Source organism: Leptopilina boulardi, unplaced genomic scaffold (genome assembly GCF_019393585.1).
Source record: "Leptopilina boulardi isolate dan_hultmark-lab unplaced genomic scaffold, ZJU_Lbou_2.1 LbouV2_332, whole genome shotgun sequence".
NCBI lineage: Eukaryota > Metazoa > Arthropoda > Insecta > Hymenoptera > Figitidae > Leptopilina > Leptopilina boulardi.
In genome coordinates this window covers 3,223,049-3,237,677 of record NW_026137899.1, presented here as the reverse complement: position 1 = coordinate 3,237,677, position 14,629 = coordinate 3,223,049, and the positions used below count along the sequence as shown (strand labels likewise).

General features: G+C 26.3%; 1 protein-coding gene across 7 annotated transcripts in view; it reads right to left on the bottom strand.

The window, feature by feature from the left end:
• LOC127285401 (synaptotagmin-7) overlaps positions 1-14,629 on the bottom strand; it is an 858,561-nt gene that overhangs the window by 203,190 nt on the left and 640,742 nt on the right. Inside the window, exon 2 of one of the 7 annotated variants that reach the window (XM_051311401.1) lies at positions 3,737-4,014. The exons of 5 other annotated variants lie outside the window; for them this stretch is intronic. In XM_051311401.1, the coding sequence (XP_051167358.1) occupies positions 3,737-3,801 (65 nt within the window). In that variant the 5' untranslated portion in view covers positions 3,802-4,014. The remainder of the gene's footprint in view (positions 1-3,736; positions 4,015-14,629) is intronic. One more of the 7 variants, XM_051311402.1, reaches the window with a different exon arrangement.

The window sequence follows — 14,629 nt, the reverse complement described above, 5'->3', positions numbered from 1 at the left end:
ATAAATAAAGTTTAAAAAATTTTTAACATTTGTTTTTATATAATTAGAGGATAATATGAAAAAATAAATTTTGGTAAATTAACAATAATTTCATATTAATTGGAATTCAGAGCTTTTGTAATAATGAAAAAACCTTTGAGCTTAAATTCTACTATATAAATTATTTTTAGATTTGAATATGTTTCTACACTGTAGTCGAGCTTTTGATCTAGAACTGATTTTATTTTAAATCATAACATTCAATCTTCCTTGTAAAAGAAGATTTTTCTTATCCCTCTCTCGGGATGGTGTTGAAAATCTATTCTTCCCGTTATAGGTTGATGTAATTTTTTTTATTTATTTCTTTTGCTTTACATGCCCAACGAGTTATATATCGCCAACCAAAAACAAAAAAAATACCTACATCTATTGTGATCGAATTTTTTAATCCAATAAAAAAAACATATCTCAGAATTTTATTTCATTTTTCCATTTAAAATTTTTAAATTCACTCTGGAAGAGATATTATTATAAATAGTAATAAATATAAATATATACATATTGGTTTTACTAATGAATATGTGATTTTAATCTTTGAACTTAAAATACTCATGTATATAATTACTACGCTGTACTCGAAAATAGTCGAGTACTTGTGTAAATTGAATTTGAATATTCGATTGTTTGTAAGCTATTTACTATTTTTTCATGAGTTTGTAATTTCAAATGTGTAGTCATTCATTTAACTGTTGATTAATTTAGTAATTTTTGCAAAACAATAAAAATTGAACGTTTAATATGCTCGAATTCATTCGAGTACTCGAATATTTTCCAGACCTCGAAAACTTCGAGTGCCCGAATACATTCGAGTACTGGAAAATTTCGAGTTCTCGAATTCACTCAAGTACTCGGAATTTTTGAGTACTCAACTGTATTCGAAAATTTTTTTTTTTAAATTGTATTAAATATAAACCTACATGTAATGTAACACACACAGAGTAAAAAGGTAGCACAATACAATAAATATAAAGATGAGATGACGCTTCGTATGCGTGCGATTGTTCAAAAGTTCACAAATACATTAATTAGAACAGAATTGAAAGAGACAATTTTAGCCTCGAGTTTTGTGACCTTTTCATTTTTTTTGTTAAAAAAAAGAATAAAAATGATTTGATAGGGTAACAGAGAACACCCTTAGTAATTTAGAATTGTTACGTTGTGTGATTAGATGGGTTGAATTCTCTTGTAGAAAAAAATGGATCGTTAAAATTTAACCTCCACGAATCACGAAATGCTGGACACTTTTTTCTTCTCTAAAATTAAAATTTTTTCTCTCTAAAATTAGACAAAAGGGGATCATTGGTTGCTTTTATCGTAACGGGAAATTAGACTCGACTGGCAAAGATAAAAATCTACCGGATTAAAGCGTAAACATGTCTACGCCATTTTAAGAAACTTCGCACTTTTGTAACAATGTACTAAATCAAAACTTTTTTTTATTTTAAAAAGACTTTTGTTAGTTTTTTTTTAAATTTTATTATTTTCTATTATCATTTGTTTATTAAAATATGTTAAAATATATAAAACGAAAGATTTTCATAATTTATTTTATTGTGTATAATTTTTATAAAAATTTTTTTTTAAGATTATAAGATGTTTAATTAATCTAAAATTGAAGTTTGTGGTTATGATTGTCTCATAATTTTTAACATGATCCTTTATTACTATACTTGACTTTTAATCTTGACCTAGAATTTTAGGGATTAGATTTACATTATGTTATCTTTAAAGTTTTATTGTTTTTTAAATGCCTAACTAATTGAACTTTCTCGATTTAGTTTACAATTTTGATAAAATGATTAAATAGGATGTTCAAAAAGTATAGAAACTTGCAAAAATCTCGAAAAGTACGCATTTTCGTGATATTTCTTTTTTCACTGTTGGGTCCCGGGACCAATGTTTTGGGTTCAAAAATCTGGATCTTTTTGTTGGGAACAACTTTTGTGTTGAAGATTTTTCACGAAAATGCGTACTTTTCGAGATATTTGAAAGTTTCCATACCTTTTAAACACTCTGTATAAAAAAATTTATTGGTTTCTTTTTTATAAAAATTATATAACGTATTTTTTACGGAAAGATAAATTCAAATAGCGCGCTTTAAATAACATTTTTCATAGCATTTTTCTTTTTTACACACGAATTACATGGAATAAATTTCAAACATTCAACGGGATGAATAATTTTTGTTTGCGAACAAAACAGAATAGCGCGTGTATGAGTGTAGAAAGCAGGTGAGTTTTCGAATTACTTCTTTTCAAACCTCATTTTGATGAAATTTATGTCAAGCTTTCGATTTAAATTCACAATGATTTATTGGTAATCGTAGTAAACGTGTCCTCCTCAAGTCTCATAAAATTTCAAATATCCCAAAGCCAATTTCCGATTCAGAAAACAATTACAGTAGTATATTTTTGGGTTACTTCCTCAAATTTATTGCTATTTTATTATACAATTGCTTTTATATTAGCAATTTATGCAATAGTTTCTAAATCAGAGAAATTTTGAAAATAACTGTTTTAATTTCATGAGTTTCATTTAAATAAAATTTCAATGAGAAGAATTTAATTTTTTTAAATCTTAAAGTGATAGGTGTTAAAAAAGTACGCTTAGTGATTTTCCCGGTATGTCAGACCTCTATTACTTTTTTATGTTCTTCTAGTGATTTTGAATTAAGCTTGCAGTAACCTTACAGTAATATAACGTGCTATGTGGATTGTTTGATTTTTCATTAATGCTAAATATGTAATAAAAAATAACGTACCTAAAAAATTAAAATTAATTAATTAATTAAAAAAAAAATAAATCAAAAATAAATAATAAAATTTATTTTATAAATTTTATGTACTATTAAATTTTATTTATTTAGCAAAATTTTTATTATAAATTAATTATAAATTATAAAATATTAATTTCTATAAATTAATTCTCCCCCAGACAGTAAATTCGAAGAAAATCAAAAATTGGCAAAATCAAAATTCAAAAAGGTAAATGAAAGAAAAAAGAAAGAGTGGCTGTGGAGTGGAGGTCTTTCTTCTATCATTTATCTTTTTTGATTCACAAACAAAAACATTAGGTATAAAATGTTCATTCGATAATGTCCACTATTAAGACATGTGCCCCAAAAGTTTAATTTGGGATCTGTGGGGCCCCAAAATTTAAATTTGGGATCTGTGGTGCCCCAAAAGTTTAATTAGGGATCTGTGGGGCCCCAAAATTTTGAATTTGGGATCTGTGCCCTAAAATTTGATTTTGGGAGCTGTGGTGCCCCAAAATATACTACGGACAGACGGACGCCAAAGTGAAACTATAAGGCTTTCGGCCATGGGCCACGAAACCCTAAAAATGAGCTACCTATTTCGATTTTATTAGCACGCGTATTTAAATTATTAACTTATGTTTTTATAATTCTTTTTATCAATAATCGGATATATATTTAATAAATTATAGAATTTCCAATTTACATAACTGATTAATTGAGATTATTTCATCTCTTTTTTAATTTATTTTTTTAAAATAAAGTTCAATTAATAATAATACTATTCATAATATGTAAAGCGGAAATGTATTTCCTTAAATAAATGAATAATGAAAATGTGATATATTAATTTATAATTTAAAATTTGTTAAGCTAAATTCACATTATTTCGAAGAAGCGAACTGAGAGACCGCTATAGCTGTTTGATGGTTAATTTCTTACCTGGTTGAATAATATTCGAAGAAGGCAACAAGAATTTCCAAAGATCTTGTGACCGCAGCCCACATAGTTGTTGGGGAATCCAGTTTGACTGATTTTTTGTTACTACTTATCAAGAAAAAAAACCGACTCTTTTATCTAAAAATTGTCTATTTAATGGATTGTATTAGGGTCATTTTGACTATTTTTCTTCTTCTAAAATTCCATTTATTTATTTATAAATAGTGACATGACTACTTTGATTTTCGGTTAAACCGAAGACCAAAGTTTGAATAGATAATCTGGAAAATTGAAATAGTTAATATCGCACAAAGATCAATGCGATACAAATGTCGTAGCGTGGTAAATTGTAAGCTAATGCAATGCCCAGTAGTTTAAACAGTTTTCACTGTAACTATATGTATACCTATTCGTGCTTCATTGGCGTACGTAACCTTTTGAACAATTTGGTTTTACATTTTCACTTACTGTTGATCGTAAATCACAAAATTCAGACCGCTTCTTCCATTTATTATAGGGGTGGGATCAATATCAAACGAAACTACAGTTAGTAACACGTTTCAATAACGAAAAATTATACGTTTTATGGTTTTGTGATTTTCTGTTATTCAGAATAACTTCCATACTTTGATTCCAAAATATAATATTGTTTCAAACATATTGTAATCAAAACTTAAGGGGAGTCACCATTTTTATTTTGACCCACTTAAATTTAAATTATTAAATGAGGTTATATTTTTTTCTTGCATCATTTGGATTCTAAAAACATATAAGGTGGTCAAAAAAAGAAAATTTTAATTTTTTACAATTTTAGAATTTAAAAAAAAAATCAATATTTTTGAAAATCCATGCGAGAGATTCTAAAGAATCATTAAAAAAGTGTGGAAAAAATTTGACGATGAAAAATACTTCAAATTGGGGAAAGAGATACATATTTAATAGAAGAGTGCAAAGATGTTTTACCTCATATTTTTCTTTCTTTTTATTAAAAAAGCGTGAAAAAAATTGGCGATGAAAAATAGTCAAAATTGTGAAAGAAAATAGATATTTACAATATCAATTTTTTTAAAACATTAATTTCTAATATAGCCAAAAATTAAAATTATATTTGTTTGACCATTCTGTATGTTTTTAGGGCCCAATTGATGCAAGAAAGAAACTATAACTTCCTACGATCATTAAAATTTAAAGGATTGAAAATGAAGGTGATGACTCCCCTTAAAATTATTAGTGACCAAAACTACCAAAGGAAAGCATGTAGGGATTAATACTGGTTAAAAAAAGTAGAAATAGTGATACAATAAGTTTAATTTGAAAATCGTTCCACTAGGAGATCAGTTTTCCATTACCTTTCGATAAAATTCTAGTAATTTTGCCAATTTGTGAAATAAAACCCATATAAAGAATACGACAGGATCAAATTAAAAAGGAAAAAGATTTTTCTCATCGAGAGGATAAGCTTGCAGAGTATTAAAGAGGTTTTAGAATTCTATATTAGGTGTTTTTAAATTACCTAAACTATTTATTTATTAAAGTAACTATTTACAACAACGTTTCACAAAATAGTTTCTTATCTATCTTAGCAATTTAAATAAACTTTCAAGAAATTGTTTGAAAAAAGAGTAAATAAATGTTGGAAATATTGTTATATATTGTTTGGTGAAATATTTTATAAAAAATAAAATAAATATCAAAACATATTATTATTACTAACATTGTTTTCTTGGAGGTATCAAGTTGAAACTGAATTAAATAAATTTGTTAACAATATTTGGATCAAATTATGTTTTGATTCAAATAGTGGTATCAATTCGTTGCAATTTGATTCCTTTAAATTAGCAGTGAATGTATTATTACTACATTTTGTAATTCAAACTTTTATTAAATTTTAAATAAGTATTTTTTTGTGGATTTAAATGATAATTAAATTCCAAATATAGCACGAGAGAAAAATCTAGCTTTTTTATCATGATGAATTACAACATTAAAGCATTCAAATTTTTTTCCGATATACGCATATAAAACTGTAGCAATTTTTGTAAAATAAAATAAAGATAGAAATAAATTCTAAAAGAAAAGAGCTCATTACAATATATTATATATATACGTCCTTGACCGCAGAAAGTTAACATCCTTTACTCACATAATGAAAAGTGTAACTACAAATATATCGAGAGAAAAAGTCTGTTTACTACCCAGAAAGTCTAATACGTATCCGCAACTTGAATGATTCAATCAAACAAATGAACAATTTCCTATCAAGATTTTGATGAAACACAAAAATCGAGCCATATCATCGAGAAAAAAATTATTTATTATTCTTTATTAATATTTTTATTCATTTTAAATTTAATATTTAATCATGTTTATTTAAACTAATAAAAGTTTTAAACAACAATTCTTTTAATATATTAAAAATAGCAAAAAATAGCTTATGACCCTAATTAAAAAGAGAATAAATTATGAAAACAGAATTTCTACAGCGGAAATATTTACATACACTGAAAGAAAGTATCATTGATGTAAGAAAAATATTCATTTTCTTATTTGATCCACTAATATTCTTAATTCACAAAAATTGACTTGAAATTAATAAAATTTTCTTAGATCAAAAAAATATTAAATCAAATACGGACAAGTAAATGAGTTTTCTTAATTCAATACTATTTTTTTCAATGTACATTAAAACTTTTCTAACACTCCTTTTAACGAGTTGCGAAAATTTGAGTGAAATTTCATAAACTGACATGAGTCTGTGGATTACGAATTATATTCTTGAAATTTGCATATGAATACATTCCATATCAAAGTAAAATCAGGACTACTTTGAGAACACTCACGCGGAATAGAATTTAAAGAGGCTAGCAGAAGTTTTGAAAAGAATCAATCAACCGAAAACAAAAGCACATCCTCAAGTTAAATAAAAACCTTAAGACTGCTAACTTTAGCTTTTCTTTCGTCCTTTGAAGTAAAAATATCTTATTTTAAGTCCCGTGTAGAAAATGAAAACTGGTCCTAGCTTGGTCCTTTCTATTTTGCCCTATTATTAACTAGGTCCAAGTTTGACATTCTAGCTTGGTCCTACAATGGTTTGTAATGCGATTTTAGCCTGGTCCTAACTTGGGTGCCTAGTTAGAACCAGTTTTAATAATAAATCATTTAAAAAATTAATTTTAACCACAATTAATACTAACTTTCTAAAAGGAATATCCTGTAAGTTTTAAATTAAACTCTGAGAGTTGAATTAAAATTTGAACCCTACGGGAATCGAACCCCAGACGCAAGACCTAAAAGACCTAACGAACGCTTTAACGACCGCGGCTACCGAACCTAATAAGATATTTTTATTTGATTTGTCTATATATAAATTGTCACTATATTTTTTTAATTCTATTTTACTAAAATACTTAAAATCATCCAGAACTTTCACTGTAAGTATTTTATGCTGTCAAATAATGGATTTAAAACATTATATTGCATTGTTTAATTGTTTAAACAATTTATTGTTATTTATATTAACTTTTTTTGTAGTGCACCTAGAAAGATGCAGTTTTTTCCTAATTGTACAATTTATCAAATCGAATATAAAGCCAGATAGATTTGATGTAAAATTATTAATTCAACAATTGTTTAAACAATTTATTATTGTTATTTATTAACTTTTTTGGGGGCGGTATAGATTCTACACAAATAAACCCTACACGAGAAAATTGCGCACTGATAATTTTACAAAAAAAAATCCTACACTTGGACAATAAGCAAAATAAAATTAATTAACAATTTTTTACTTTACACAATTAAATCAAACATAATTTTATTCTACACATTCAATTGCACGCAGGAAAACCCTACACCGTTAACTCTGAAAAAAAAATTGTACACAATAATATGCGGAATAAAATTTAAAAACAAATAATAAAAATTCTAAACGATTAAATACTACAAAATATAACCGTACGAATTAAATTGCACTCAGGAAAACCCTACCCTACTTTACTGTGTAGAATTTACAAATATACAATTAAAAGGTTAAGTAAATAATTAAAGTATATTGTTTATTTATTAACATATAAAAATGAGTTGCCATATTAACTGTGTAGAATCTAAAAAATTCTAATTAATCGTGGAGAGTTTTTTTTTAGAACTTTACTGTGTAGAATTTAAAAATGTATTGATTAAAAGGTCTAGCATTTAACTGTAGAATTTTATTTGCAAAATTAGTGGTGTAGAAATATTTTATGTGCAATTTATCGTGTAGGATTATTAAAATAAATTTTTTATTTCAGAATTTTATTCTGGTTATTATTAAGGTGCAGAATCTTCTTGTGCAGAGTTAATCGTGTAGGGTTTTCCTGAGTGCAATTTAATTTGTACGGTTATATTTTGTAGTATTTAATCGTTTAGAATTTTTATTATTTGTTTTTAAATTTTATTCCGCATATTATTGTGTACAATTTTTTTTTCAGAGTTAACGGTGTAGGGTTTTCCCGTGTGCAATTGAATGTGTAGAATAAAATTATGTTTGATTTAACTGTGTAAAGTAAAAAATTGTTAATTAATTTTATTTTGCTTATTGTCCAAGTGTAGGATTTTTTTTGTAAAATTATCAGTGCGCAATTTTCTCGTGTAGGGTTTATTTGTGTAGAATTTATACCGCCCCAAATTATAAAAAATGTTAATAAGTAGAAACAATTATTTGTTTAAACAATTTAACATACTAATTGTGCGCAATTTTAATTCTATATTTTATTTTATTTATAACCTTTAAATTATTAACTACTAAGAGAAGATAACAAATTTATAAAATTGTGCTACTGTCTATGTGTATTTAAAAAAGTTATAAATTATGAATGTTATGTATGAATTTCGTAACTTCTTATTAATAAATTATTAATATTATTAATAATTCATTAATACAATACTTGAAAAAGAGAACACATTATAAACACAGAAAACAAATAACACATTATAAACATTATACGAAATGCCTTTAGAATTTCTTAGAGCTGTCCAAATAATTATATATTAAATATTAACTTTCAATTAATAACCTAAATTTTAAAGAAGACCTATTTAACTTTCATGAGAAAATTGAGAAACTAAGTGATTTAATTTAATACAAGAAACAAAGGGTGATGCAAGAAAGATTGCTGCATCCGAGGTATGTCCATTCAAACTGAACTGGAACACTGCCCCAATATTGCAAAGGTTGCAATTAAAACATTGACAACAATAAATTTGTTAAATAAAATATACTTTTCCCACCAAAAGTCAACTTAATAAAATCAGTTGACACACGAAGATCGAGGTCTTCCAAGTGTGGTCTCCGTGTGAGATAGGTGGAACAACCCCTTAGATCAGGGTTGTTTAGTGTCAGTTTTCGGAGAGAAGAGAGAGAGAGAGAGGTCAGTGTGGAGCTTGGAGTTTTTGAGAGGTTTGAGTTTGAGCCTCTGAGTAAGAGACTCTTTGAAACAAACCTTTAGTTTCGAGGTTGAATACAGAATACTGTACTAGTGTATTATTTAGGTTTTACACAACATATATTTATATACAACTATTTAAATATTTGTTTAATCTTTTCTTTTAATTATTCCGAAACCAATTGTTCTATTAATATGGAATCTCAATCAACTCACTGAATTATTATTCAGTAAGGTAAGGAGGCGATCCACTACCTATACAATATAATTTGTCCGATGGGCAAAGTATGTTAAAGTACCAAGATCTTTTAGAGTTTTTGAAAATATAAATTTTTGATTGATATTGATAAAAACTAATTTTTCTAATTTTCAAAATTCATCTTTAACAATGAACAATAAATTGTTTGAATAAATAAAAATTCAGCAAAATATTTTTGAAATATATTATTTGGCAGTATATATACACTGAGAAAAAAGGTTTGAGCTGACAACCAAATATTTCAATTAATATATGTGCAACTAAAATTTTTTGGTTGACACAACTAAACTTTAGTTGACATCAACCAAAGTTTGGTTGAGACTACCAAATTCTTTTTCATTTTCTTATTTAGTCGTCTGAAACAAACTTTGGTTGTTGTCAACTAAAGTTTAGTTGTGTCAACCAAAAAGTTTTAGTTGCACATATATTGAATGAAATATTTGGTTTTCAGCTCAAACCTTTTTTCTCAGTGTAAGAATTAAATAAATTAACAAAAATAACTATGGAAAAATGTCTTTAAATATTTATTGCAAATTAATAAATAATTAAAATCATATAAATAATTATCAATTAATTAAATAACTATTATCTGAGAATACTTTACAAATCCTAAATTCAATCACTGTTTTTCATAAAAAATTTTCTAACACTTAACTAGATGTTCTAGCTAAGTCCAAGTTAGGACCAGTTTAGAATATATAAACAGGTAGGACCAATGTTGGGCCATTAATCATTTTAGGCATACGTTGGTGATTTCTACACGGGCGTATTTAAGTTTGATCACTTGAAATATTTTTTACCTTCAATCAATTTTAAATTAAAAACATAAATGCTTTAATAAAATTGAAAAAGATTCAAAAAACTTAAATGGTGATATTTTTATCCGTAATGATCAAAAAAATATCTTCTTCATTTATTAAAATACCACCGAATTATAAATTCAAAATTATATTATAAAATTAGTTTTTTGTCCTACCTGCACGGAAAGTATGTCATTTCGGGCACTTAGTGCGGGCGCAAATTAACACATTCTCGCCTGGGGGTAGGGTAAGCGGGCACAAAATACTTTTCCGCCCGCTTGTGAGACGTCAGTCATTTTTTTCAGTTGTCAATATAAAAATGCGACATTTTCAACTTTTCTATATCTTCGCTGTAAAACTGCGCTATTTTCGATTTTCTTTATAAAATACTAAATATCATGTTCTAAATAAATAAATACTATATCCTTAGAATTATTTTCTTATTTTAATTTCCAAAATTCTAACAGTATGCTGACTTTAAAGTGCCATCACATCTTTTCATATAATTTAATTTTTTACTATAATGAGCAATTAGCCACTCATGCCCTCAATGCCATACTTTTCATGCAAGTAGGACAAAAAATCATGTTCGTACCAAAGGACGCAAAAAGTGATTGTGGCTCAGGCGAGATTGGGACAACCGAGGGGACCCGAGCTTCGCCTCGGGTGCTTCGGGTACCCTAGGTTGCCACAATCACCTTTTGCGTCCTTTGGTACGAAAATAACTATTTCAACTTATAATTTAGTTCAAAAAATATATATTTTCACAAATATTGCGCTAAAGAATGGATATAATTTTTAAAATCTTTTAACGTATACATTAAAAAGTTGAAAAAATGTCAAAATCTCGAAGAGTTGAGTTATTTAACTCGTGAAAAAGTATATGAAGTATCTCTTATCAGAAAGAGCATCCTTTGTCGGAAATCTAATTTCCTTCAAATTGTACATACAGAACGAGATAGTTCCGCTGTCAATACTACAAACTTTTTTCTAGAAATACGCAACGATAAAAATTTTCAAAAAATTACATAAAAGTTAAAAAAAATATAATTAAATTTTCAATTCAGGATAAAAAAAAATTGAAAAAATTTTTAAGTGTTGTAAACATATTTTTCTTTCTTTCTTAATCAATTACAACTAATTATTTTTATTAATAAAATTAAATCGAAATATTTCATTAATTTAGTGAACGAAATTTTTTAATTCACCTTTTCATCAGTTTTAATAAAAATATGTTATCTATTAACTAGTGATATATTAAAAAAAATTTGTTTTATGGAGTAATGAACAAGTAATTAAGCTTTTAAGACCGCAAAGGTACCATAGCATGAAATGCGAAGATGCCTTTAAAATTCTATTTTCTCACCCGGAAACTTTCATCTTTTTTCCTTGAAAACCTGTTTCCATCTCTGCAATACCCAGGGGTTTAAACTCTCATCGTTGCATGCGTTGGAAAATTCAATTTTTTAACATTTCCATCGCACTGGAAATACTCATCGAATTTATGATCCACAAAACACAATTTTGGGCTTAACTTTTGTTTTAGAATTGCCACCTCAGTGAGCTGCTTCGCCCGAAGATTTGTGTACGACTAGGGAGGTGTAATAAAAAAGCGGGAAAGTCAAATTATTATTAATATTATTATTATTAATTATTATTATTTTAATGATAACCTATTTTTGGTGATGAAAATTTGCGACATATTGCTGACGAGAAAGTGAAACCAACAATTGAGCAGTTTCTCTAGATAAAAATTTGAACAAATCAAGGTCAGGTATCAAATTGAGTTTTTAAAAAATATTTTTCTATAAAAGGTTATTAAGGCTGATAAAGTCATAAATCTTGTACTTTAACTTGTACTTTAAAATAGGTAAAAAGGTGAATTACTTTCCAAAAGTAATGACAAAAATGTTGCAAAGTAAATAATTTTTATTTACATAATCGAAATTTTTTATCAATAATTTAAGGTTAAATAATTTTTAAAAATTTATTCAAAATTGACTTTTACGTTCTGAAAAAGAAACTATAGTTCCACAGATTACGAAGATGAGTGGCGTATTGTAAATTTTGAAACTAATGAAGGTGAGCCAGATGAAATCAGTGTTAACATCAATATTGACTCAAAATTGTCAGGCAACTAATCAATTCAAATTAAAATTGTATGATATTGAGAAAAGTAAAAACTATTCAATTTTTCAAAAGAGAAATTCTCTTTACCTTTTTCAATAATTTATTAATTTTGCATGGAAATCGTATATATAAAATAATAATTATTTTAATTAAAAACGCTAGTAAAGCAGCTTTTACGACTGCATGTTTATGTTGTTTCCGCTTAAGTTACAATTAGATCCTCTTATACTATCTCATTACTTTGTTTCTAGGAAATAGTAGATGTTGTTTGATATATTTAACAGTCACATTTTAATGATGTAGTTAAGCTTCCGTTTTATTTAAAATAGCTTAACTCTTGATACTTTTAATCTAGGAAATAATTTATTGGGATTAAAAGTAGACAGATTGAAAATTCTCGCATATATGAGCTCAGTCAATACATATATAAGTTTCAATGCATTTATATACAGGGAAAAAAATTTTACGTTCCGTACAGTGTACTCAGTTCAATTATATTTTATTTTACATTAATTTTATACAAGCTTAAAAATAATAAAGTCGAAGAAAAATTCGAAAATTTCATATATAAAACAATATATGTTTAAAATCATAATTAAAATTTTTTTTGTTTAAAATTGTAGTGTTAATTTTATATACAAACTTTTTTATATCAACTACGTAAATAATTAGGTTTAGTAAATTCTGTTACAAACTGGAATTCCGCCAATATGAATCTCTTTGTGTTTAATTCATGAAATAGGACACTGGGTTTTTCCAAGTTTTTTTTTGTATATCTTTTCAACAAAATAAACCAATCCCATGTAGAAAATAATCATGGAAGACTGGGTGCGACATATTATCTATTAAGTTTTTGTAACGTTTAACAAGAAACGTACAACTATACAGATATTATCATGAATCTGTACAGTGAAACTATCTAGTTTCACTGTCTAGTTAAATTGTGACAAAACTATCTAGAAAAGTCCTAGTTTAAACAGAATTAACATAACCTTTTTGCTTGTAGTTAACTGTATAGAAATTGTATAGAAACTGTACAGAATTTCAATATTAAGAATATATTATATTATAAATATTATATGTTAGAATAATTAATAAATTATTATTTAAAATATATACATGAAATACATATAAAATTATAATTATTATTACTTTAGCATATATATTTAATTAATTTTATAAATTCGTAAACTATATACAACTATGTAATATAAATTATTATTATTTAATTATTTTATAGGGGAGATGTATGCAGGTTGAGACAGTTGATATTATATTAAATTTTGTATTTTTAAAATTAATTACTATTTTCTTAGGCAATGTTGATGCTCTGACCAATACTTTTTGAACGACAAATAATAACACAAATAATTCAGTAAAATATAATTTATTCATATAAACTTGTCAACAATTTTACTTTTATTTTAGTAACTCTTCTGAAAAGTGATTTATTGATATTAACTTTCTTCCAACACTGCTAACAAAAACAATCATCATAACCTAAAATATCGCTTGCGTCACGGTCAGAGTTGCCAATGACCCTACCTAAACGCTACTGCGCTTGCGTTACGACAACTCTCTTATAGGTAGAAAAAAGCGCGCTTATATAAAATGCTTAATAATAAGAAAACTTTAATAAAGCAATATAAAAATATTTTTACTATTGAATTTTTTTTGTTAATTATATTGCTTCCAAATAAAAAAATACTAATTTCCTTAATATACTTAAGTATATAATAACAATAATAATAATAATTTTATTATATTTATATCATTATTATAATTATTTTTTAAATAAAATATTCTTCCCCTCTACACTTTTTAATAAATGAAGCTTCTCATTGGTTTTTCCATTTCTTGTTTGTCCATTACTTGCTGAGGACCAATAATAGAGATCGATTTCTCCTGTCTGCTAGATAATTCTAGACTTACGATATAGTTTCTATCTAGTTTAACTATATATTAAAACTACATAGTAACTAGCCTATCAAATCGTTACACTTTTAGATAGTTTCTGTACAGATTATCTATGTCGCGCCAGTATAGTATCAAGAAAAACTAGAGAGTATCGTTATAGTGCCATGACTATTTTCCACATGGGATATAATCAGATTAGAATAGAATTTTGTACTAAAACTTAATAAAATAAATTTTAGTTTGCATTTTACTTTTTACAACCAACCTCACCAACTGTTACAATCGTTCATGATATCGTGGACGGTTGTAACAATTGAAGACCTAAATCTTAATTAAAGTGGGAATTAATTTTGGATTTTTGGATTCCTGA